Source organism: Triturus cristatus, chromosome 1_2, assembly GCF_964204655.1.
Source record: "Triturus cristatus chromosome 1_2, aTriCri1.1, whole genome shotgun sequence".
NCBI lineage: Eukaryota > Metazoa > Chordata > Amphibia > Caudata > Salamandridae > Triturus > Triturus cristatus.
The window spans coordinates 637,197,289-637,224,223 of record NC_140580.1 but is presented as its reverse complement, the minus strand read 5'-3'; the positions used below and the strand labels follow the sequence as shown (position 1 = coordinate 637,224,223).

The 26,935-nt window shown below is 42.9% G+C and overlaps 1 protein-coding gene across 1 annotated transcript in view; it reads right to left on the bottom strand.

The window, feature by feature from the left end:
• Positions 1–7,251: 7,251 nt before the first annotated feature.
• BMPR1A (bone morphogenetic protein receptor type 1A) overlaps positions 7,252–26,935 on the bottom strand; it is a 346,242-nt gene continuing 326,558 nt past the window's right edge. The window contains exons 12-13 of the mRNA XM_085607566.1: positions 10,325–10,455; positions 7,252–9,145 (exon numbers count right to left, since the gene is read on the bottom strand). Coding sequence (XP_085463692.1) covers positions 9,020–9,145; positions 10,325–10,455 — 257 coding nt within the window. The 3' untranslated portion in view covers positions 7,252–9,019. The remainder of the gene's footprint in view (positions 9,146–10,324; positions 10,456–26,935) is intronic.

Below are 26,935 nucleotides of genomic sequence, written 5' to 3'. Positions count from 1 at the left end.
TTAACATGGTATCTATTTACAACTGTATTACCTTAACTACACATATATATTTATATACATTATACTGATTTTCTATGATGCCCCCAACAATAAAAACAGTAAATTATTTATTATCTGGGCTTGGAAACGTTCTGAAAAAGCTGAAAAACGTTGGCATATCGAACCTCTCTTAAGAAGGCCAACCTAAAATTGCACCATATAAATAGGTGTATTCAATTTATATTTTCAGTTTCAGCAGGAACACTGAGAACGAGATTATGAGTGTGCATTTTTAACTTACAACCTGTCTATCAGCGATCACTATCTGTGTTCCAGACCGAACATGGATATTCCCCTCATTCCATTCGTAGGCACATTATATAGTCCTGATGAAAGCATTCAGACACTTTGGGCTGTTAACCAATTAATCAACTGGGCTTGGGGTGTAGGGTCATAGATCCTTTTTATCACACAAGATACTGGTTTAACTGCAATACACTTATTAAATGGATACCTGGGTGTTTTGAGGTATTTTTATTCTCCCTGGAACATGGTTGAGCTCATCCTGAATTTTGGGAACCAGGATGTGACGCGACGATAAAGCATGCCACTACCAGAGTGGGAGAGGGTCAGCAATAAAAACAATTAAGATTTTGTTTTGTGTCACCATGTGGACGTACCGTGAACATTTTCTGACCCTACTGTTGAGACCGGGGAATGCAAGGGTGGTAGGAAACCTTTTGGTGGCATATATTTAGTCAGGGAGGTTGTATCTTAGATTCCCCACTAGATTGTTTTCTCTTTCCTCTACCAGAGTATGAACCACCAAGGTTCTTTTGGGTTCTTGCGAGAATAGTTTTAAAGTAGAACGTAAAATACATTACAATTCACTCATTTAAAATTTGGTTTGAAAGAAAAATATGTAAATGAATTTACACTTCTGCAAACGAGAAAAAGATTTTGGGCCACTAGATCTGATCCCAAGTTTAGCTCCCAATTTTAAAAAAATATCTGGAGTTATTATGTAATATCGGATGCAAGGCAAACATTTAAAAATATCAAGAGCAACTTATAAACTACTGTTCTCATTACAACACCACAAAACCAGAGCCCCTATACAAGATGTACTAAGACTCTAGTGAACAGGTGTGTGGGAACCAAAAGAGGTTACCTGAAAAAAATAGCTTAAGGATAGCATAATGCCAGAGCCATATTTATTTTTTATCTAACCACAACTCAAATTATGCATTCAGAACCAAAATAGAGGGCCTAGTTGTAAGGCCATTAAGAACTGAAGAAGTTCCCAACGCCCAAAACACACTTTTTTTAAAATTATGAATGGCATAGGAGATGGAGAAGTCTTCACTATTGCCCCAATAGCCTGATTCCCTCACTGCCCGATTGTTTGAAAGTAGCTAGTGGTGCCATCATCAAATGACAAAACAAGCAGAAAGGAAGCTTCTCACAGAGGATAACTAATATAGGAGGCATACACAGTTTTTATATACGAAAAAATAAAAAATTTCAAAAGGTGGTGTATGAGAGTGTGCCCACAGCAAATGCTAAGAGAAAACACCAATGCTTTGATAGTCAATGTAAGAATCATGGCGTCATTCTTTTTCATTTGTGGATCCTTTTAAAACACATTAGCAGAACACTAACAAACGTTCGTATTTTATAATTAAGATAGGTGTGAACAGACATAGAACCTGCCATTTTGGCTGCTGTGTGCTCCTACATCTTTTGGCAGTGTGAAGAGTATGTAACAGCAGTTATTCCTCAATCATTACATTTCTCAAAATGCAAATAATTATCATGGCCATGTTCAGTTTCCTTATGTTTTAGATCATCCTGCGCTAATCCACAACTGATATGATTTGGCAACAGAAATCACACTTTTGTGTTTTTAAAGCAAAACTACAGCCGATTTAGTGCATAGTATATCAGGCAATATTTTAAGCAGTCTTGACATACAAAAAGCTCCTAAACTAATATGTTCACTCTGATTTAGCATAATCTCTAAAACAAATAATCAAAGTGATATTTTGGTTATGGGGATAATTTGCATCATAAATCTATTTTCTATTTGACGATTATAAGTACATGCTAATCATCTAGTTTTTTTCCTTCTGCTCTCAACGGTTTAATGCACTGAAACGTTATAGTAGTTACATTTCACTTGTTTAAATGTACATTTTCTGATTATTTTGATTTTGCATAGCTACACCCCTTGCAAGAGAAGATGAAAGCCTCAAGGAATAAGACAATCATTTAAAAGGAAACTATATGACCTAGTTTAAAGGTCTCTGACAAAAAAATAATCACCATGCAACAGAACTATCAATATCGCCAGCTCCACAATCCAGATCCCTTATTCGAAACAGTCAATTGGTTAGATGGGCTACAGAAAGGTAGAAAAAAAGGAAAAGTACTTTTCTCTATTTTATGGAGAAATACCTTCCAAAATATAAGAAAAATGCAAGCCTGTGGACTGCGAAACATAAGAAATTCTTTCAAAACTATTGTCTCGGCTGACATTTTCAAAATCTTGAATCAATTTCACATCAAAGAGCTAGGGCAAGGTCTATGGATAAACTTGACAAACGGTCCAAGGCATTTGGCCTTCGTGATCTTTCACTGAAAGTCCAGCTCTCTTTCAGATTGTTCCATCACCGAGGTTAAACAACCCCTAAGTTCTAAGAAAAACAAGATTTTCATATGATGGCACAGTGACAAGGAGTATTTTTATTATCAGAGCATTATTTACTAACACAAAGCCACTTGAGGAGGTCAATGATTTTATATATCTTGGCATGCACATAACTAATGACAACAAGTGGAGTAAGCATGTCATGATGTCCTCTTTGAAACTTCGGCAGATTACTGGGGTTCTACTTAATGAGTTTAAAAATTCTCTTACGAAGCCGATTAAACCTGTGCTCCAAGTCTATGAGGCAAAGGCTTTAAGCTCCGTCTTATATGGGGCCGAGTTATGGGGCCTCGACTCATTAAGCGCATTAACGATAGTCGAAAACAAATTTTTACGTAGTATTACAGGCCTCCCCCAGAGTACCCCCTTGGTTCCTCTAAGATATGACCTAGGTAGGAGGGCTATCCTGGAATTAGCCAATCTCCGCCCGGTTTTATACTGGCGGAGGCTGTGGTCCACGCCGGAGCTCTCCTCCTATGCCAGAGGGCTCCTAGATGTAATTAAGTCAGATACATCTCATAAGATTGGCTGGCTGAGGAAGTTACGTGCGGCCCTCGTCGATTTGGGTCTGATGGGGGTGTGGAGCGATCCAGTTGCCGTGACATTCCCCTCCAAGAGTTCCTAGAAAACGTTATATTGGGAACACATTGACTATAAGACTTGGAGCCATGATAATCGTTCTTGGATGACTAAGTGGTATTTGGAGGTGAAGGTCACCCCAGCTCTTGAAACCTTCTGGGATCTGATTACCAAACCAAATGACAGGAAATTATATTTCCAGTTTCGAGTAGGCTCCTTACCACTCAGGTCCCTTACAAGTAGGTGGTCAAGTGCAGGGAGTGATATATGCCCTGTATGTGGCATGCAAACTGAATCAATTGGCCATTTTTTGTTTGTCTGCCCCGCCTACGTCGATCCAAGACGCACTTGGTTGTCTCCATTGTGCAAAGCTTTGGCCACAAGGAGTAGTCTTGTGGCCTTAAGGATCTTACGCACTAATACTACACCGCTTATTTCCATCGGTCTTGCCAAATACCTGGGTTGGGCATGGCACATAAGGTCTAAATTATCATGTTCACTCGGTTAGTCTCTAACTTGCCTTTGTATGGCTGGGCTATGAAATCATTTCTTTTTTTAAATCCTTCGTATTTTACATTCTACCCCACCATCTAGTCGTTTGATCTACTGTTTAATGTCTTTTTATATTCACATTTTAATATTTATGATGATGGATTTTATGGTCTCTGCATCCATTACGGTGCTTTTATTGTAATTGTATTTGTAATATCTTGTGATACTTCTGTCTTTTATGAATTTGAACTTTCGAATAAAGACTATGATGATGCTAACACAAAGCGTACAAATTCAGTTCTTGCAAAATAAAAAGAGGTCCACAAAACGTCTGCGTTCCTTAAACATTTCACTGCAAGCACCCAAAAAAGTTACCATGTGGACTTGTTCTGTTATGACTAACAATGCCAACGTGCATATTTGACTTTAAAATACTTTTCTACTGTAGGTGGAAATACACACACCATGTAAGTGGCCACCATTCTTGTGTCTTTCTATACAGTAAAACACTCCATACACATGGCGTCATGCTCTTTGGCGCTTTAGACTAAGGCAACACAACTGCACTTGTTTACTTGGAAGGAACAGGAAGAAGTTGTGAACTCTGGCAAACTCATTCATAGACAGCAGGGGCTGCATTTCAGCTGCGCGAGCATCCACACATTCATGGTACGTCTCAGGCACTGCTATGCGATGAAGTAAACAAATAATTCTTAAAAAGCACTTGCTGATATTTTCTCTAAAGCTATCCAATGCTAAATCTTCCCTGATGTAAGACTGCCACGTAAAATATATGCCCGTAGTTTGGGGTTTTAGGCTTAACATTTCAGATTGAATATACACATTTTATTTTAACTTCATATTAATGCCCCGTTTACAGCTTACCTGGTGAACTGTGAAGTGCGGCAACTCTGGTTACTGCACATATTGGAATATATGTTTTGTGGCAAGCACCACGCCCCGTAAGGAAAAACGCCCCGCAATAGGTGTATTTTCCTCCGTACATCACAATAATCTGCACGTTATACCCCATTTTCAGGCAGAACTGGTGCTATTTATTGCACCCATTGATTTCTAATCCTTCAATTTGATTAGATGCGATAAATATTCACCCTCCTCTATGTCAATCAAAATATGAGCCTTAGTTTTACATGCCTCTTTCCAAGGACAGGTATTTCCATGTTCGCTCGGGCATAGACTGATTGGCTAGTTGAGCACTGTAACGAGCACAAATGCCACAAAGGGGGTTCAAGAGGCTAGGAAACCCACATCCACAGGAATTAAGAATGGGTTAAAGGGTTTTTCTGAGAGTCGAATAATCTCTCATTTACCAGAGATGAAGCAGTAAAGCATCACAGCGTTTGGGCCCCGGCAAGGAGTATGCCTGGCCTAGTTAAAAAGCATGCTTAGCATGAGGAACCATAAGTAAGAAATGAGAGTCCGAGCAAAGACACTTTGGTGGCCTGTGTTGAGTAAAGCATTTCTGGAAAAAGGAGGGCTAAGATTAATAGAAAACTTTGAACAAAAACTCTTTAACCATACATCACCGATGAATAGAAAGCCGGGGCAGCAGACATAGTCAAGCTATATTCTTCTGAAGGATCAGTTTGTTTCGCTGAAGTTGTAACTGTAATACAATTTCTGTTTCTTTTCAAAATTGTCAAGGGCAGACTGAGACAGATGCCAGCATGACAGACACCAAAATCCTGCAGACCACAACTGACCTTGTTCCCCAAAACGTTTCCAGTTCTTTTTTCGTGGTTTCACTCAAGTATTCGTGACCAGGGTTGAACCTCTAGAGGTATACCTCAAATACGACTAATGACATTGTAAAGACTGAAAAGATCAAGAAAGATCTGAGAGAGGCTCAGTAGCCTAGATGATCAGACGATGAAATCAGAGGAAAGAGGGACTTGATTCACCACAGTGCTGTGATAGGCAGATGAGATCGGCTCCATCAACCAATCTAAAAGGGAATAGGAGGCTCAACCAATATAAAAGGGAATAGGAGGTTTAAAACTGAATTCAAAGGGTTACAAAAATGAAATGCTCGAAATCGAAAGAACCATTGCTTACTTTAACCACAAACATTTCCTAAAGCTCTCATGATCAGTAACAGTATTTCCTACGTTTGAAAGCCAGAGGAATGTGCACACCAAGATAGAGACAGGCCTATTAGTAACAATTAATATTACAGTGACAACATGGCAGCTTTCCACCCAGCAAGCCAGAGACAATTCCTCTGCAAGACGCTATGGGTACTCGGGAAACATTTATTTTGTGACTCTTGTGGAAGAGATTCTGCTTAGTAAACCCAACTCAATTGCAGGGACAGTAAAACATCCACTGATACAGCACAATCAGAGAGAGTATGGAAGAAAAGCAAATTATGTACAACCTTTGAGGGAGAACATGAGAACTTTCCAACTATACACAACTTAATTTTCTTGGTCAATTGTGATGCACTTATAAGTCTATTCAGCAACAGGTGGGATACTTTGATTACTTATCAGTGAACTACATTCACAAATAGGATGTGTTGAGGAGCTGGGCTATAAATTAAGGCAGCATATTATTAGGTTATACATAGAGATATGATATACATATGTTTATTTGTGATATATATATATATATATTTGCTTATGTGCACATGTTAGAGTGTACATTACATACAAATGTAAAGCTTTTGAAAGAAAACTTGACATCTGTAATTGTTTGCTTTTCGTCATCCCTTGAATGACAAATCACTGGAAGTATAGTTTATTTCTGTGAATGAAGGATTATTTGAATGGTTCAAAACATCATTGCGTGGATGTCCCTGCACGCCTGATGCTACTGAACATAGCTTGCTGTATCTGCTCTTGTCTGGGTTAGGGATACCTCTCTGAATCGCGAATGGAAATTAATCTGTAGAGCTGCAAACACAATCTTTACCTTGCAAATTACACAAACAATTATTATTATTTTTTTTAATGCTTTTCCTTTTAGGACTTGAATATTTATGAACAAAATAGTGTAACTAATCAGCGACTGGCAATCTCCTGGACAGGTTGGAGTGGTGTGTCTAATAACCTGAAAGTGCTCGAGCACTCAGCACCCCAATAGACCAGAATTCCACGTTACATACTGTACCTAGGGCTAACAGTTTACCAGAAGCACCCGACTCCCACAAAATCTCCTGGTTTACCTGTAAGCCACTGTGCCGACCAGTATAACGTAATGCAAAAAAAAAAAAATACACAAATGGCTTTGAAGCCACTCAGTTAAAGGAATGAGTACCATGGCCCAAAAAATATACAAAACAATTCCAAATCCGATAGTGAAAAAAAGACAATCTGTTATGTATAGTGGGTATTGGAAGATCGCCATGATGAGTCACTTTCATTACGCCTACTGTTTATACCCACAGACATAAGTTTATCATAAAGAAGGTGATAATTTGTGCTCTCATACTTCATGCAGAATTATGCACAGAACATGAATCGTGAATATTTTTGAGCTGCAAAATCATTTGTGTGCCTAGAGAGCAATGTTAAGCACAATGACACCAAAACTGTAATGCAGGATAAATAATGCAAAATCCAAAAAGACAAAAGAAAATACACAAGTACATAACACAAAGTCCCATGGTGTTTGGGTGGTACCATATAGTGAAGACATTTCCATAAAATGAAATACTTTGCAAAACCCAGTAGAAATGTGGTTTGTTAGCAATTTTAAATTGTGCTGTCCTTTAATAATAAGCCGTCTTATTTGGCAAATGGACGGAAACAGTTTTAAAGAGCCCTCCTCATAGTTTAACGGTGGCACTATATTTCTGCCACTCATGGCTGCCGACCCTCAAAATGTTTGGTGAGGACAAATTTGCAATATGACCATCTAAGAGGTACATTATTATCTGGAGAGTGGCATTAAAGTTTCCCGTAATTAATCTGACAAAAAAGACCCACTTTTCTAAAATAATTTTTGCGGGCAGCAATAGAAAATAAAAATAAGTAAACATGTTCCTGACCCTCTACCTTTAAACTTTTGAGTTGAACAGTGAAGTCTCTACTTTTTTACTGCCAAGTTGTGCTACGTACAGCAATAAAAGGGTGCTTCTGGCTGCCTCTTGTCTGAAGATAAAATTACTTCACAATGCCTGACAGTAAAAGCCTTACTTTGATATTGGTTAAACTCTATACAATTAAAATTTTGAATTTTCATAATTAAAAAATAAATAAAAATTAATGGCACATGAAGTGCATATTCTCAGTGCCTAATTCTTTCACCACATAAGTTCAAGTAGTAAACTAAATGAGAGTGCACTATGTAAAGGTGGATTATGGTGCAAAATAAAATAAAACCTTTTCCCTTTTTTTTTTTATCACTGAGGGCATGCTGTGCAGCAGATGACTAGAGGCACCTAAATTATTATCAGATGTTTTTTCACAAGGTGTTACTATCTAGACATGACAACACTGAGGAGGGAGGGATGCCATGTACTGTTTGGTGGTTGGCCCACTGGTTGTGGGAACACCTTCTTCGAGGCCATTTAGAGAATGCAAGAGAATTGCAAAATCCATATGCATCCAGTACCAAAAAGGGCATGATGTAGAGACATGATGAAGAACTTCAATAAAAAAAAGTACACAATATGAGCAATGCATTGGCGGCCGAGGCTGTTAACACAGGCTTCCTCTGGTGCAAGAACTGTACACAAAAATACTCGCTCCAGCTCGAACCCTGGCAATGGAGAAACTGGCACAAAATAATAAACAAGGAAAATAGGAGACAAAGAGCGTTACCACCTGGCAGCTCTGAGGGACTTCAGAACCTACAGGGAGTCTATGGATAAGTGACTTCAGTACACAGAGTAAAAAGTAAATCATAAGCAGTTTCAACTCGTCAACTAGGTCCTTGAAGTAGAGAGAGCTTCTTTAAGGCTTTCACGGAAAGCAACACGATGGGAACATGCAAATTAGCAGCGATGCTCCAGTTCGCAGGACTGCTGCTGAAGTGTGGTGATCAAAGCTTAGCTTTAAAAGGCAGATTTAAACATTTCAAACAATAGTTGTCTCTGTGTAGTGTTCCGATGATCCACAACTGGAGGTAACACGCTTAGCACTCAGTCTACAAAGTATCGAAGTCAGTCAATATTAGCAGCCCATACGTGTGGAAAGGAAACAAACTGGCAAATCCAAGTCTTTCCCTTTGCACTTCGATCCGACCCACTAGTCCTGGGAGGAACAAGTCCTAGTGTTGCAGGAGCTTACTTTGTCAAATCTTCACATCCTGGGACTCAACCATCTTTGCAAGGGTTTTCTTGATTCTCAATGCTGTGAGTCTAGATGCAGGGTTGTGGGCCCAACACTCTGACATCAACTTCAAGATGGCTCTTAAGCACTGAAAGAAAAGGGCGAAGGTCACAATTCAAGTAGATGTGTCTTGGCTGTGATAACACTAACTGAGCATCTTTGTCATGCCGTAATCTGCAGATATCATTAAACATTACAGGATTATAACAATGTACATTCCAAACATAGGTAACGAGAAAGTTGGTAATGTCAGGTACATTTAGCAATGTTGTGGTAACTCAAGACATCATCAACAACCCTCAAACGGAGGTACTTTCATTGCCTTGATGAGAGCCCAGCAAACCTTATTTCTAGCAATCCGTGTTTAGCTATATGCTTTAACAAGATTTACATCTTTACATTTTCAAGAGTTTCCAATAATGTTTGGTGCTCCCCACTGGTTTTGAAAATTTGCTCTTGATTTTAATGTACAGGAGATACATCTAAAGGCCCCTATCAAGAAGTTTTGGTAGAATACTGTCTCTCAAACAATTGCAATTTATTGTAAATGTCATGTCAATATCTTGTGTAAAGGATAAGCCATTCATTGTTCTTCATACGTGATATAGCGCATTTCCCTATAGCTGTTCCCTCACATGTGATGAGTTAATGTAAATTATTAACCCTTTGGCTCGGAAGGTAACTGAAAGAAGCAATGCATCTACAAAGACTGATGCCACCCACCTTATAGGACAAATGAGGCACTTTACACTTGAGAATATGTTTTAATTGTCTTGATGAATCTTCAAATCAGACACAGAAAGAAAAGATTGTTTAGGGGTACGCCAACTTTGCATACTATCTTGTCCTTTACAGAAGGAAACCCTGCACTACAAAAGTAGAGACTAAGAGTATACAACAAATGCGAACCCACAACAATAAAAATCAATTTCTGATGCACATTAGTAGGTATTAATTGTTCATAGCTTATTTAGTTAGGAGTCCTAATTGTTTTTAGTTTATTTACTTAGAAGTAGGATTGGATTTCCCTCCCCTATGACACAAACTACAGGGGGAAGCAAGTCTAAACTGAATGTTGATGTTGCAACAATGAAATCTTGGAGTGGGATAGAATAAGTGTGAACTTCACCCATGCCCCATGTAATCACCAATCAGAGGGCTAGGAATGTGGCTGCAGTGACACCAAGCCAAAGGTAGTGTTAATGGAATACCCTTGACTTGACACTAAGAATATGGCATGACAATTCATTCAGGAGTCTATACTTACTTCATCGCTATTCCACCTGTTCGAGACAACAGGGCGCAGAGATTTGACACACACAACTTCTCGCATATCCTCATAGGAGGGGTCACTTGGGACCATATCGTAGTATGGCAGCTGGTACTCTTCAATAATGCCTGTGAGAAAAGATGAACAGAGCTTGCTAAGCAAAATGTGAATCAAAGAATTGTTGCATTAAATATGCAGGTTTGCTACACAGCTACTGGAAGCCCAACTTTACAACCAAGAATTATGACAAGAAACAGGGTATACATCAGTATTATCCAAGTACAATATGACAGTAAGACTTTTGGGTGGCTACTTGGAGGTGGTCATAGCACTAGAAGAATAACAGACGAGGGATCTGTAAATCCTATAGCCCGACACCCAGAACATATTGTTTGGGGTAAAGTAGAAAATAAGTTACTTACCTGTAACTGAAGTTATCCAGTATTAGTATCTTTCATAGATTCAACTGTTTGAATCATTCCCTGTCAAACACTAAATGTCTAAAGTATGAAGAGCCCGCTCAGCCGCTGTGGCTGGGTTAGAGGGAAAAAAAGTCTGAAGTAGGACAAGCTCTTTGAGGTGGAATTGAGGGACCTTAGGGATGAATTTCAGGTTTGTTCTGAGAAGTACAAACTCATCTGTGAAATGAAGAAAAGGTATTTTGGTGGTGAAGGCCTGCCTCTCACTAACCCATCCGGTAGAAGTGAGAGCGAGCAAGAGAGCCGCTTTCCACATGAGAAACTTTAAGTCAGCCTCATGAATGGGCGCAGAAGGCTGCTTCATTAATTCCGAGAGGACCACGTTAAGATGCCCTTCTGGATGAGGCACCCTGAAGAGTCCTTTCATGAATTGCTTTATGAGCCTTGTGAAACAAAGACAGAGCCTATGAAGAGAATCAGTACCATGAAATTGCATTAAGGTGAACTTTGGCTGATGAGTAAACTAGGCCTGACTTGGTGAGAGAGGAGATAAGGTAAAATCTGTTCAGAGAAGCGTGGAAAGTGTAAGTTGTTTTGTTGACACAAGTGACAGAATCTTTTGCACTTTAACTTGTAAGTTTTGTTTTGCCTTCCGCTCTAGATTTAGAAAGAATATGTCTGTATTCTTATGTGATGTTTGAGTTGCGAAACTCGTAGAATTCAGGAGCCATGCATACAAGTGGAGAGAGGCTGCCACCGGGTGGCATATCTTGACCCTGAATCAATGTCAGAAGAGATGGTGTCAGTGGAAGGCAAATGGGCTTGGTCTCAGACAGGAGAATGAGCTCCGAAAACCAGTACTGTCTGGGCCACTTGGGAGCGAAAATAGGAGACAACAGCGTTCAGCCTTCATCTTGGCAAGGACTTTGGGAACTAGTGGGAAGGGGGGGAAAAGTTATGCATAAATCCCGGACCATCGCTTCGAAAGAGCATTCCCCCACGACCCTGTGAGAGGGTATCGACAGTTGTAGAACTGGCATTTGGTATTGCTGTCCATCACGAAGAGGTCCAGTACTGGCTTCCCCCACAAAGAGAATATCTTGCTCAACTGCTGTTGGTCCAGTTCCCACTCACGGCAACTGTCTTTGGTCCTGCTGACAGTGTCCGCTATAGTGTTGTGTACGCCACACATTTGCTTGGTTTTTAAGGATATTCCATAAGCCAACCCCACAGCTCTTGGGCTTCTTGAGATAGTGTTAGAGAATGGGTTCCTCTCTGCTTGTTGATATAATACGTGCTGGATGTATTGTCGGTACAGACCAGCATGGAGGAATGAAAGATGGCCTTGAGGTCCAGGCTGTTGCTGTGCTTGTTGACTTGCCGACCACCTTCCTTGAATCTGAAGGTCCTTTAAATGGCCTCCCCAGCCCTCCATGGAAGCATAAGTGGTGAAGATGAAATCTGGTAATAATGGCAGGAAAATGAGGCCTTGAGAGAGATATGGTTTGTGAGACCACGAAGTGAGTGTGGGTATTAAGTCCTCAGAGGTCCCTTCCGATTGGATCAACTGAAGCTGCAGTTCTGCTCGTAATATTATCTTGAGGCATGCTAACGGGACCAAAATTATTGCAGTAGAGATCATGCCCAAGAGCAACTTGAACAGTCTCACAGACCCATACTGTTTTCTTGAAGTTCTTTTAGCCAAACTGCGCTAACCTCTCTTGTCTGTCCCAGGAGAGGAAAGCCTTGTTCTGAATTGTGTCTAAATTTCATTACCTGACTGGGATTGGTGGAGACCTTTTACCAGTTTACAGTGAGGCCCAGTTTGAGAAAAAGCGACAGACAGGCCATTTGTCACTCTGGCAGTTTGCCCCGGGGTTGAAGCTTTTGGCAGCCAGTCGTCTAGTTAAGGGAATACCTGATTACCTTGTTTCCTGAGTGCAGCTGCTACAGTGGCCATGCACTTGATAAATATGCAAAGGGCTGACCTGAGGCCGAAGGGAAGAACAGTGAATTGGTAATGGGTACCAGCTACCATGAATCGAATATATTTGTGGTGTTTGGGTTGGATGGGTATATGGAAGTAAGCGTCTTCCTGGTCTAGAGATGTCATGGAGTCTCCGCTGTTGAGAAGATGAAGAATGACGTAGAGAGTGATCATTCGTAAAGATTGCTTGCGGAGGAATTTGTTGAGCTTCCTGAGATCTAGGACATGTCTCCACTCTCCTGGGACGTCTCCTCTACGGGAGTAGAATCTTTTCCCTTTTTGAAAAACCAGGACTTCTCTATTGCTCCCTTGGCAAGCATTAAGAAAGATATCTTCCGTAGTAGGTTGAGACGAGGTGGGTGTGCTCCCCTAAGCAGAGTGGTTGATGGTTTTCCATAAACTCCAGGCTATGGCATAGGTGACTAGGTCCAATACCCATCTGTCTGAGGAGATGGATTCTAAATGATGGAGGTAATTGGATATCTTCTCATTTACGGGATGAGAAGGTGGCATAAATGGTACCAGAACATGCTCACTATTTGCAGGCAGTGCTGCGGCTCTGAGGTGGTGGTCTTCTTCAGGAGCCTTGATTAGAAAAACCTGCTGTGGAGAATTGGCTGTACGACTGCTGCTGATATCTCAGTCTTTATCGCGGCTGGTAGGACTAATACTGCTGGAAGCGCAGGTTTCCACCCCTGTAAGAAGAGGAGTAGCGCCCATGCACTCCCTGAAAGGGCAATTTACAGTATTGGAGAGTGCTGAGGGATTTCGCAGTATCAGTGTCTGTTTTAATAGTAAAACGAGCGAAGTCAATATGTTTACCAAATAGTGTATCTAGTGCCATGAAGCTCCTAGGAGTAAAAGTTGTGCTTTATAAACTAAAATATACACGTGTCTCCATCATACGATATGTCCAATATCTTAGATTGGACCTCAGGTCTAAACGAGATTACCTTGAGCCATCCTTTGCGCCTTGACAGGGCTGCACCAGCTAGTTGATGAAAGCCTGTAGAGGCGATGTCAATGGCGCAATCTATGATCTCAGATGAGGTGCACTCGCCCTCCAGCAAGATCTTCTTAGCTTCAGACAGTCTATCCTTCAGGAGGAGGTTAATGATGGAGCTGATATCAGACCCACATCTGGCAGTCATAACGGCCTAAAATCGCTAGGGAGTTGGCTGTATGCACTGTAATTGCAGACGTGGTGGAAAACCTTTTGCCAATATTGTCCAAACGGTGGTGCCGAAATAGGAATAGTTGGGTTTTTAGATCTACGTGGTGCTGCTTGAGAGATCACAGAGTCAGGCTTGGGGTGCCTGGTCAAGCATGAAGGGGAATCCTCGGAGGACCTGTACTTTTTTATCAATGATAGGGAGGACAGCCGTTACTGTGGCAGGGTTCTTCATCACCTTGACTCCTCCTTGTGAGATGTAGTCAATGATCGGTATCGAGTGTACAGATTTCCTTGCATTCCCTTTAAAGTTGTACAGGAAACAGTCCGACTGTTTCAACCGACATAGGGACATGGAATCTGGTTGCCGTCCTCTACATGAAGTTATGGAAACTTCAGATGTCTTCAGGAGGCGATTCAGCAGATTGTTGCCTAGGTGGGGATGGTGTTAGTAGAACATAGTCATCTAATTCATCTAAAGGTGGCTGAGGCTCAGCAATCTCACCCTCTTCTCTTTCATCAGATGATGACTGATCATACCTCGGCGGCGCTGCTCCATGGGGAGCAGGCTTCATTCTAGGAGTTGCAGGTGGAGAGAGAAATGTTGGAGCAAGAGGGGGACAGGTTGTGGAGGTGCACCAGTCTGCTCTTTGGGGGTTGTGGAAAATGCCTCGTATAGTCTGTGAGCATAGCCTGCAGATCCTTTATCAAGGAAGTAGGTAGTTGTGCACTATCCCGCTTGGGTGGAGGGTCAAGGTACTATCTACAGGGCTCATAACGTCTTGGAGGAAGAGGATAGTATTGTTGGTAATATTGCCCTTTATTGTCATAATCCTCATCTTCCTCCTGACATTTAACATGCAGTTATGAAGAGCTGTGAGCTGGCCCAAAAGGGCCGTCATCCTCAGAGTCCTCAAGATCCAGCAAGGGGCTTGGCGGCACATGCAAAACCTTGCTGGGCGAGGTGACCTCAGGACGTAGAAAGGTTCTGGTGAAGGCCTAAATCATCATTGATGGTGTCGTCGACGGAGGAATGCAAGCACCCTGCCTTGGATTTGTGGTCGACGGCGTTGACGGAGCAATCGTCGGCGGGGCCGTTCCTGGAATCATAGTCAACGGCAGTGTAATTGAGAGGATAGTTGTCGATGGGGCGGTCGATGGGAACTTCGTAGAGGCCTCAATCTTTGTCGACAAGATGGGAGCGTCGATGGCGGCGGTTGTCATAGCTTTCGTCGTCGGCGAGATAGTGGTACTCATGTTTGTCACCGATCTTAGTGTGGTCATGAGGCACTTAGTAGAGGATTTATGCCTCGTGGAGGGGTCAGTAGAGGGGGCATGAGGCCTATCTCTATCCTTAGTAGATGGCATCAATGGCTAGACAAGGATGTTTCTGAGGAGGAATGTTTTTGCTTCTTTTTCTAGGGCTGTGAGGCTGATGAGAAGTCTAACTATTTTCTGGACTTCTCTGACTCTCCTTCATGGGAGATAGCACTTTTGTGAGTCCTGGAAGAGGTGACACTATCCTCCTCAGAAGATGTTCTCTGAGTTTTTGTTTTCTGAAGCCACAGAAGTAGTCTCCCTTCCCTGTTCCTCAGAGTTATTGTTGAGAAAGTGCGACAAATTTTGCATTCTTTTACTTCATGCTTGGGATGAAAGCAATAAAGGCAGTCCTTATGTGGGTCTTCCACATGAACTCTCTTCTTCCCACAGATCTTGCAGGGATGAAAAAGGCCTTTTCTGTCAGATATACTCTCTAAATGAGGTTGGAAATCGCTTTTCAGAAGAAAAATCTGAGCAGAGCTCAGGGAGACTCCCTTCACACACAACATGCGGTGAAAATCTGAGGGAACCAGCCTCTCGTGGGAGTGTTCTAGAGGGTGTTACAACGGGATTGGTCATTGTTAAAGTTTGGTCCTTTTTTTCTCCCTAAAGGACATAGGCTATTAAATGTGAGGCCTAGTGTCATTATAGCCTATGTTAGTTATACATATTGTTTTACTGTGGTACAGTGGGACTCCCAATTCGACAACGGGGAATGATTCAAGCATGTATTAAAGATCCAATACTGGATAACAATACGTTTCTATGTTTATGTTGTCCACTGCACAAGTAATTAACAAACCCCTGCAGCACAAACCCTTGGCCTAGCAATTGTCAAAGTACATTATGGTTGTGGGAAAGAGGACTGTCTGCTGCTAAAGGAAGATATTCATCCACATGTATAATATGTTCAAAGTGGCAGATACGGTTCACTAATTCAAAGACTATACTATTAGTGTGTAGGAGCACAGAGGACAAATTAGGACCTTTAAGATCTGCTTGCAATTCTGAGGTTGATACCAATACAAAAACATGTACACCCATTTGCAAAAGGTAACGATGTGTGGATATGTGTAATACTCCCAGAATGATCCTTGATTTCTTGCAAATACATGCTGAAGAATGAAAGCAAGATTGGGGATGGTTCTCAATATTAAAAGGTATTTGAATGAGGAAAAAAACAAACGTTAGTTACAGGGATTTTGCTAAAACATTGTGCAATTTTAAAGGACACATGTAAGTGTCTTTTCACCGATATATATGTTTATAAAATATGTTTGATGCATGTCAGCATTTTTAAAGTAATTCATAATGTAAAATCAATGTAGAAACACCAAGAGAAACATCATTGAAAATATGTTAAAAGAAAAGCTCCATGACCTTGCACTTGTACAGTTGTATGATTTTCAGGAATTCAGACGTTATAGAAGTAGGTCTATAATCCATACACCACACAAACTTCAGCAAATTTAATTCTGGCAAGAGCAAATATAATGTGCATTTTCCGACATGAAAATAGCAGAGCAAGTGCAAATTCACTTTATTTTGTCCAGTGGGAAAATATTTCTAAAACCCCTAATTTATATCTTAGCCTCTTTAAACCCCATAAACCTTTATTTTTGGAAGGGGTTGGTCATTTGCCACCTTCAAAGGAAAATGTTACTTGCTTGTAACAACTTGGGTGCAGATTGTAGTGCTGTAGCTTACAGTTGAACGTCTTCATGTGTTGCATATAGCTATTACGATGATCGAATGCTGAGGATTTCTCCTCTGTAATGTACATCTCTGGGGGTCTGAAAGAAACGTCTGAACCAGAAGCCGGGAGGTGGAGTATATGTTGGGGTACTTTCTGGGCTATGGGAAAGGGGTCACACATTGTCAGCTCAAAATCCAAATCTCTACCTGGAAGAAAAAAAATTAAACTTGCAACGTCTGCACCAAACACTAGAAGGGAGAAGAGTACTGCACCCAACACTAGATGGGAGAAGAGTACAAAGCATGTGATCTGTACAGGAGAGTTTGTTCCTTCCTTTACCTCATTGTCAGGAGTATATTTCTAAACTCTTCCAAGGTGGGGATGGGTTGGACAGAAGTTGGAGATTACTCTTAAACATTCAAGTTTGTGGGTGCACATAAACTCACAGGCATTCCAGCCCTGGAATTGCCATTCCACGTCTACTTCTAGAACCGGTGAAGAGATTTGCACACACATCACCTTCATGTGAGAGAATACTTTTATGTAAGCAAAAACAACTTTTGCAAGTGTTAGCCACATTTACAAGAATAAATAGCTTCAAGAATCAGGTTCTTGTGGTGACTGTGAGAAGACCTTGAGGAGTTCATCTAGTTGTGAACTGCAAGTCATTGATCTAGTGCTTTGAATATGCTCATAATTATGGCAAGCAAGGGAAAGGAGGCACAGTGAGATGAAGTGATCTGCCTAAGAATTATACAATATGTTCAAGTGTTAAAGGACAGACTGCGAGTGGTTCTGCTGATAGTCCGATGGCATCCTAGGCATTGGACTGCAAATGTAATCTGGGTGTATTTACAGTAACATTTTGTGAAATCGACTGAATGCTTAAAATAAAATTTGCCACAGCATTTTAAAGGATGCCTTCTCAGAAACTAAATTGGGAAGGAGAGCAATGTACTGTTAGAACAAGGGTATACAAATTGTACTCTGATACAATCAGAATACCAGCCTAAAAAAAAGGTCATCAGATTCAAAGCCCGATTGCGATCAAAAAGCTGACTTTAACACAGGCCATTCATAAGCAGAGCCTGTGAACATTCAACCATTTGATAGAAATAGAACACTGGTATGTTCAGCATTTATTAGATCTTGAAAAATAGCCTAATCGGAGACTTATTAGAATCCTAACTCAGAAATGACAGCTTTGATATAAAAACGCTGGCATAATTTCTCCCCTCACTAGCATCAAAAGGGACATGTTGATTTTCATACATTAAATGTTGAGCTACAAAGTATTCTGTCCCTTCTACAAGTATGTTTTATACAATTCCACCATCAAATTACAAAAACTATGGAAAATATCCACGGTTGAAAACCAGAAGATATAGGGCCGCAAGGGTGAACTGGCACCTGAGTGATTATTATTTGTTTTTTTAAACCTTTTCAAATTTTCCACATTTTGTACCTTTTCATGTTTTTCAGCCTACTCCTAGACACACAAAAGTGTGATGGTATGTCCTCACACACCACTGGGTGTCATGCTTCATCATAGGACTTCACCACACATTTCAAAAACCCGGTTTGATGAAGAGCGGGCTTGTGCCCTGAAATCACGGAGGTACTTATTACTAACTCCGGATCCGTGAGAAATATACCAAAAAACAAATGTGATGACCCAATCTGCCTTTTATACTATATAGGGTATCACCTGGTATTACAAACTAACCATGGGGACTAGAAGAACTAGTAACCCAGCCCCAATAAACAGTCTACATGTTTCTGCCTAGTGGCTCAACAGAGTCTATGGCATTCGCCAGGGCAGACATCGGATCCTCTGGTACCATATACTTGGTGTATATGCCACCATGTCGGGGGTCTAACCCGCTAGAAGTGTTTCAGTACAGTGGCCCCAGTAACTGTAAGGAAAGGAATCTAGATGATACATACAGAGGTTAAGGTGTAGGTAGGAGGTTTATGTTGGCTGAACACAGTTTGGCATGCACGGTCTAAGGATTTTGGAGAGGATTGTGGAGGAGAAGTTAATGGCTTCTAAGACCATTAGCTTCTTTAAAGTTTTGTGTTTAGAACAGTGCTTTAAACACAATGCTAGCTATGCGTTTAGCAGACAACCAACTCGCTTTGTGGCAGTAATAGCAAATTGTATAACTTTGCTAAGTGAGGTAAAAGAATATACGCAGGACCTCATTGTAGAAAGTTATAATCATGTTTTCTGAAACTAAAGATGAAATCAGTCTTGGTTTCGTGAAACAAAATGTTCAAGCCTATTTTCTGTATAATCTAATTGAACTCTGGCTGCTGTGACTGAATTAGTTAGAAACTTTCCCATGTCCATGGATAGCCTTTCGGGGCGGGGGAAGGAATTGCCAAAAGTATATTGAAAATATATTGATTCTATTTTGGACCCTTGTCCAATGTTGATGGGGAACACAGAGCTTAAATCCATATTTGACAGTGAGGAGGGAAAATAGGAAAGAGAACGTTTTGGGCATCATGCATGTGAAGATGACAGAAAAAGCTGAAGGCAATAGCGATATTGCTATTGGATGAGGTGTCAAGAGAGTCAGTTGTACACCAACCAGCAAGTGTGTGGGGTTAGAGTGAAGCCCACCAAATTGTTTAGAAGGAACAATCAAAGAGATGGGCTGAAAACCATTTCAGAGCTGTTCTCATACTGAGAAAATATAACCAATTTGGCAGTGATATTCTCTTTACAGATATGCAACCATTTTAAGTGCGGATTAGATTCCTTCTCAAACATTATGTTAACAACAAGAACTTCAAAGGTATAGTAAAATGTACTGCTGAAGTAACACACTACTTATTCCCCAGCTTACATCACCAACCTCTCATTTTCTTCTTCTAATATATTTTGTCCCTGCCTAGAAGTAGTTTGTTGTGAAATCAGAACAGTCCACTTTAAAAGGCCTTTCCCATCCTGTAATCCAGTGGCACCAGTTGCTGGCCATCTTCAAAACCAGATGAATTATTTACAAATTCATCATGACCAGCACCTCTGTCTATCTGGCTGGTCACCACATCATTTCGGGTGGCTCGCGGCAGATCCGTAGCCTGGAGACTAACAAAGTGTTTAAAAAAGGAGGACACGGGCTTTTCCCACCCATACACCCATTATCTGGAAGAATAAATCATGATCAAAGAAAATTCGAATGGACTTAGGCTTAATTTATTATTGAAATCTGTGGATCTCAATGATCACAGACATTAGAATTCAGGTGTCTGTGGATTTAGGACAAGAGTTCTGCTTTGTTCAATGCACTAGGTTGAAAGTAACTGTCTTTATTCAATGGAAGCCCAGGGTATGTTTTGACTACCATTCCTGCTGAACTCTTCTCCATGTTTTCAAATTATTATTTACGGGTGTCTGAAGTTAAGAGGTTTCAGTCATCCGCTTGATGCCTTAAAGTGCCTATGAACATTTCTCCTAATGCTGCAATCAACATTTTCTGATGGTAGAAAACATTGAATGCTTTTAACAATCAGAAAATTGTGTATGAAAAATTACTTTTAAAATATATTTTTTTTACATATCGCAAGATGTTGAACTAGACACTCAAAGAACAAGTTACATACCTTCGGTAAAGCCTTTTCTGGTAGTGACTAAGTGCAGATTCCTTACCTTCGAATATCCTCCAGGCCTCAGCCTGGAGCCGAAAAAATCTTGAGTAATACCTCTCTGCCCCAGTAGGTGATGCAGACTTCTCCGAATCAAGGTGATCTGCTCCGGATGCGATGTGAGCAGTGCCTATATAGTGCCACCCAAGTACGTTGACATCAGTTTCTTTCGTGACACATTCCACACCCAAAGACGCAGAGCCACCTTAAAATGGTTGAGTCCAGTAAGTTAAACTAAGGAAGGCCTTCTAGGAGTGCAGTTTGCAGAACGGAGTGGAGTGGAAAGGGAGGGTCAGTAAGGAATCTTCTGTTAGATAGTGTCTTTACTAAAAAAAAAAAAGGCGTTACCGAAAGTAAGTAACTTGTTCTTCAAAAATAGATTTCGAACTGCAGCTTCCTTACCGTAGAAAAGATAACTCGCCAATAACTTCCCCGGAGGAGGGGCTGCAAACTGACAAACCAAAAAGTCCTGCAGGATTGAGCAGGCAAAATGCCCATCTCAACGGACTTGACTGTCCACAGAGTAGTGCTTCAAAACATATGAAGCGACGCCCACATAGCCTCTTGACAGAGCTCAAGGACAGGCATACCATGTGCTAACGCAGCTGTGGCTCTGGTGGAGAGACCGCAAGCCTTTGGGAGACTGCTTCTTTGCCAATGTGTAGCAGATTTTAATGCAGAATACAATCCACTGAGAGAGAGTCCTCTTCTGAACAGCATTGCCCTTCTGTACTCCAATGATTCCAATGAAAAGTGGATCATCCAGTCGATCTTCCTTGGTACGATCGATAAAAATGATGGGCTCTCTTTGGAAACAAACAATGAAGTCTCTCCTCCTCCTTAGAAACATTTAACTGCTGTCGCTCAATCACAAAGCATGAAGATGCGTCTGTCTGACGGCGCGCAAACCCGTTGTAATAATTTAGCCACTTTCTTCTCCCAGAAGATCCAGGCCATTTACTCTTCATTTTCCACTGGCAGTGGTGACATGGACCACACCACCACCACAGATTCCGACTTCTTAGCCCCCAGCTCACTGGATAAATTCCCCCTCCTAGATTCCGACACTCTAGACAGAATGCTTCTTAAAGTCACCTCTGGTTCCCCCAATGACCCAGCACCCCCGCAAACTCTCAATAAGGTGATGGATATCATCCGCCCTGTCATCCTGGATGTCCTTAATGCTTCCATCTCCTCTAACTCCGTCCCAGTACCATGGAAATGTGCGATGGTTAGGGCCCTTTTGAAAAAGCCCACCTTGGACCAGAACAACTTGGCCAATTTCCGCCCCATTTCCCTACTTCCCTGGATGAGCAAACTGCTCGAAAGGCACATCAATAATATCTTAGTGGACTACTTAGAATCAAATAGTCTGCTATGTGCCTCTCAGACGGGTTTCCGCCCGCAGCATGGAACTGAAACTTCTCTCCTAGCAGTGACGGAAGAAACTAGATTGGTGCTGGACCGGGGAGGAAAAGCAGCCATCATATTACTCGACCTCAGTGCCGCGTTCGACACTGTCAACCATGCCACACTACTACATCGCCTGAAAGGCATGGGCGTGTCGGGCGCGGCCCTGGAATGGCTGACCTCCTTCCTGGACGAGCGCTTCTTCCAGGTGTTTGAGGGCAAAGCAGTCTCCCCTAAGCAACCACTTAGATGTGGGGTTCCCCAGGGCTCCTCCCTGAGCCCCACACTTTTTAATGTCTATATGCGACCTCTAGCGGAGATAGTCCAGCCCTTTGGCGTGCGTATTGTCACCTACGCGGACGACACCCAGTTGGTGGTCTCTCTGGACCACACTGAGGAGTCGTCCAACACCCTGGGCCTCTGTCTAGAGGCCGTTGCTAAGTGGATGCAATCTTCCTGTCTCAAACTTAACGGGGAGAAGACAGAGATTATGCTATTGGGCAACCCTCCTCCGACCATTTTGACATCAATTTGGCCCACCTGCCTCGGTGCTCCTCCCCCTCCCAAACCGCAGATAAAGAGTCTGGGAATCTGGCTCGATAAAGCGCTGGACTTCTCGGTCCAGGCTACCAAAACCGCCTCCACGTGTGTCGGGCTAATGAAAATGCTCCGCAAAGTCCTCCCTCTGCTTCCTTTCCAGGCGAGGAGAATCATGGTTCAGGCCCTGATACTCTCCCGCCTGGACTATGGAAACGCACTATACCTAGGTGCCCCGGCTTCAGTGACCAACAGGCTCCAAGTCACGCAAAACCGCGCCGCCCGATTATTATTCAACATCCCCCGCTGGCAGTCAGCCAAGAAAGCTCTAAAAGAATTGCACTGGCTCCCTATGGCTGCTAGAGCACAGTTCAAGGCTATGTGCATTGTGCACAAATCTTTCCATCGAACAGGCCCTGCCATCCTGTCCCCCTTAGTCGTGCCCTACGCTCCATCCAGAGCCCTTCGCTCCGGATCACTACACCTAGTTACCACTTCTAAAATCAACACAGCCCGTTGGGGCGGCCGTTCCTTCTCCCATACTGCTGCAAGACTTTGGAACTCCCTCCCCTTAGCCCTCAGAGAAAATAATAACCGGCTGGCTTTTAGGAAAGCTTTGAAAACCCACCTGTTCGCAAAAACGTGCTAGTCTCACCCTGCGGCCCGCCACAGTGATCAATTAAAGCGCTGCGAGGCCTCCGGGTAGTCTATGCGCTATACAAATATAATTTTTCATTTCATTTCATTTCATTTCATGCGCAGGTTGAGATAAAAGACCTAGCCCTTCACCTGCGACAGGAGGTCTTCCTGAAGGCCTCTTGGCAAGTGATTTGTGCCCCCCCCCCCCCCCCACACTCATTGCAGTACAACAAGGCAGTGGTGTTATCCATGAGCACCTGTTCCAGTCTCCTGGATGGCAGGACGGCTTTCAACAGCATCGGATGGCCTGCAACTCCAACAAGTTGATGCGGAGCCGAGTCTCCACCAGAGCCCAGAGTCCTCTGATCTCCACTTCTCCAGGGTGGCTGCTCTTTCCCTGAATCAATGCATGGGTTATCACTGTCAGCTCCAGGAGGGGATAAGAGAGGGGTCTGCCACTGACCAGATCGCAGTTTAGTAACCACCAATGCAGATCTTTTGCAGTCTCCTATGGAATCTAGGCATGATCGCAGAGATTACCTTGGTGCTGTCCTCACTGAGACTTCAGAACTTGCACCTGCCACCTGGTGTGCTACAACAGCAGGGTGCTGGAGGCCATCAGAGCCAACAGCCTCAGAGTCACTCTCACTAAGATCCAGGACTGAGGCTGAAATATCGGTTTCATAGCCCAAATGTCCTGGACTCTCCACGCAGGAGGGTAGTCGTGAAAACTCCCTGCGTCCAGAATGGCTCAGATGAAAGGAAGTGTTTGAGAAGAAGGGAGGTGTGACTTAACATGTTGATAGTCAACCCCAACAAATGTAGAAGGTTTACCATAGTCGGGAGGTTGATGATGACTGCCTGGGCAAGTCTGCCTTCAGCAGCCAGTCACTGAGGTGGAGGAAGACTGGGACCCTCGACCATAGAGGATGAGCAGCAACGACCCTCATCACTTTATTGAACACTGAGACGTACTGGTGAGGCCAAGGGGGAGCACAATAAATTGGAAATGCTCCAAACCCATCGTAAACCACAGGTAAAGTCTGTGGATGCCGCAAGACAGGAATGTGTAAGTAAGCGTCTTGCAGGTCCAATGATACCATATAGTCTCCAGGGTCTAGGGCAGACGAGACCTGGGCTAGGGTGAGTATCTAAAACCAATCTTTCCTCAGGAAGGCGCTGAGAGGGCAAAGGTCCAGAATAGAGCAGAGGCCTCTGTCCTTTTTTGGGCACCAGAAAGTAGCAGCAGTAGAAACCACACCCTACTTTTAGCGGCGGCACCCTCTCGATTGCTTGTTTGGCCAAAAGAGGCTGCACTTCCTGACATAAGGGCAAATGGTCCTCCCACAGCCGTTGTATGGCCAGTGGCATGGTGGGTGGGGTTGCTATAAATGGGAGGGCATAACCCCAACAATCTGCAACACCCACTTGTCTGAGGGGACATTCTGCCACTGTCTGTGGGTACCTCTGCAACAGTCAAGGAAGTGCTGAGAAGCTTGCTGGCCATGTTGGTATGTTTGATATTGGTGGATCTGAAGCCCTCTACTGTAGCAATGGAAGAGGCGGAAGTAGGAGTGCGGTTGACATGGAGCAGTGGACAATTCTAGGGAGCGAGTCATGACTCAGCTAATCTTAAAGCAATCCAATGCTGTATCCACCTTATTGCGTAACAAGAGACAGCCACCGAAAGGCATGCACATAAGGCTCACCTGAACATCCTCTGAGAAGCCTGTGGACCGCAACCAAGCATGGCACCAAAAGGCCACTGTGGAATCCATGGCTCTGTCAAGAGAGTCCGTTGTGTTCAATTCACAACGGATGGTGAATTGCGCTGATTCCCAGCCGTCAATGTCTTGTGTAATAATTGCTTAAGCCTCCTCCTGGACCAAGGGCAGTACTTGTGCTACCGAGTCCCAAAGGGCATGGGAATATCTGCCCAAAAGGCAAGTGCTATTGACCAACCACAAAGCCAGGCTGGTGGGGGAGACTATCTCCCCAATGGTCTCCAACCGTTTGGATTCCTTTTCGGGAGGAGTAGTAAGGAAGGCATTTGGATTGACTCTGGCTGTCAAAGTCTGCACCACAAAACTCTTGGGGGTGGGATGCTGCATGGGGAATGTGGGATCCCCAGGTGCAGACCCCCAGTAGGACATCCATGAGGGCTTTTTTAAAAGGATGCAGGGACGCTGCACTTGAGGGTCTCGGCTGAAGCACTTCGGTCAAGACAGGAATCTTAACCTCCATAGATGGGAGCCGGAGATCAAGGACTTCAGCTGCCCTCCTCATTACCGTTACGAATGACGCACTCACTTCAGAAGCTGAGCCATTTGGGGAGACTAACGTAGACACTGGTGAGGTGTCTAGCCCACTGGTGTTACCGAGATCCTTGTACCAGTTCTCCTCCGGGAAGGATTGAGTGATGTCGTCAGTGGGGCCTAGAGGTAGGGGATGGCGCCACGCTCCTTCTGGGGATTTCAAACAGCATGGTAAAGTTGACCAACGCTTTGACTTCATTTTCTTTTTAGACTTACCCAACGACTAGTGTGACTTGGGGGACGAGCGGTCACAGGAACGTTTCCGGGAATGGGCCCGAGATCATCTGCAAGATCATCCTCAAGAGCAGGAATGACAGGGTCTTGTGTTGCTGCACAGCGAGAAGCTTCAGCAACCACTCCTGAACGGGACTTGGGAGTCTGGCTCAACCCCAAGCACCAAAGTCAAACCAATAGTGGATCATTCACAGACATGTGCCTGTGATATCCCCCGCAAGGTTTCAAACCCGTAGCTTTTTGAGGGGGACATGTCCCAAGCAAACTGGAACCGAATTTGGAAAACAATTGCTCGACAAAAGTTGAGAAAATGTAGGTCAAAAAGTGACTGGGTTAGCTCTCCGAATCTGAAACTGTTGGTGCGAAATAAAGGAACCGATATCGTGCTCAAGTGGCGGCCTTCATAGGCACGCACACATCCCATCCGGTGTGGACGACGTTGACATAGAGCCATCTGCGCCACCTACTGGCATGCAGAAGTGCTAGTCAAGATTTTCCGGATCCAGACTGACACCTGGGAATATTCTAAGGTAAGAAATCTGCGGTTAGAAGTCTATTCCAGAACTCAAACTTTATTACGCATTTAGCAAAAAGATATTTCATATTCCAAAATATTTTTCAAAGTAAAAAAGGCGAGTAAACAAAGGATATAAAGCATGAAAAGAAGCTAGTTACTGACCTGTAACAACAGCGAAGCTAGAAACTGTTCTACCTTCCTGTGCTATTCATTAATTTGGCAAGTAATAGTTAGGCCTAGAAGTTTTCTTGAATAGAATTGAATATGCTACTTACCAGTATGCATCTGTTCTTGGCATGTAGGGCTGCTGACGTTCATATCTGTGCATAGATCGCCGCCTAGTGTTGGGTCCGGATGTTTGCACGTTGTTGTCCTGGAAGAGTCTTCGAAGAATCCTGGGATAGGTGACTCCTCCCCTGGACTACAGTGCGCATGGGCATCCTCTCCATCCTCAGATTGTTTTTCGCCATTGTGGCAGTGATGGAGTAGATACAGAAAGTGATGACCATGCTTACAGTAATTCTGAGAGCTGCAGCTGCTACAGGCGCCGGGGAGGAGGGAGGGCGATATGAATGTCAGCAGCCCTACATGCCAAGAACAGATGCATACTGGTAAGTAGCATATTCAGTTCGAGGCATGTGGGCTGCTGAATTCATATCTGTGCATAGAATACATAGCAGTACCTCCTATTAGCGGCAGCTACCAGTGC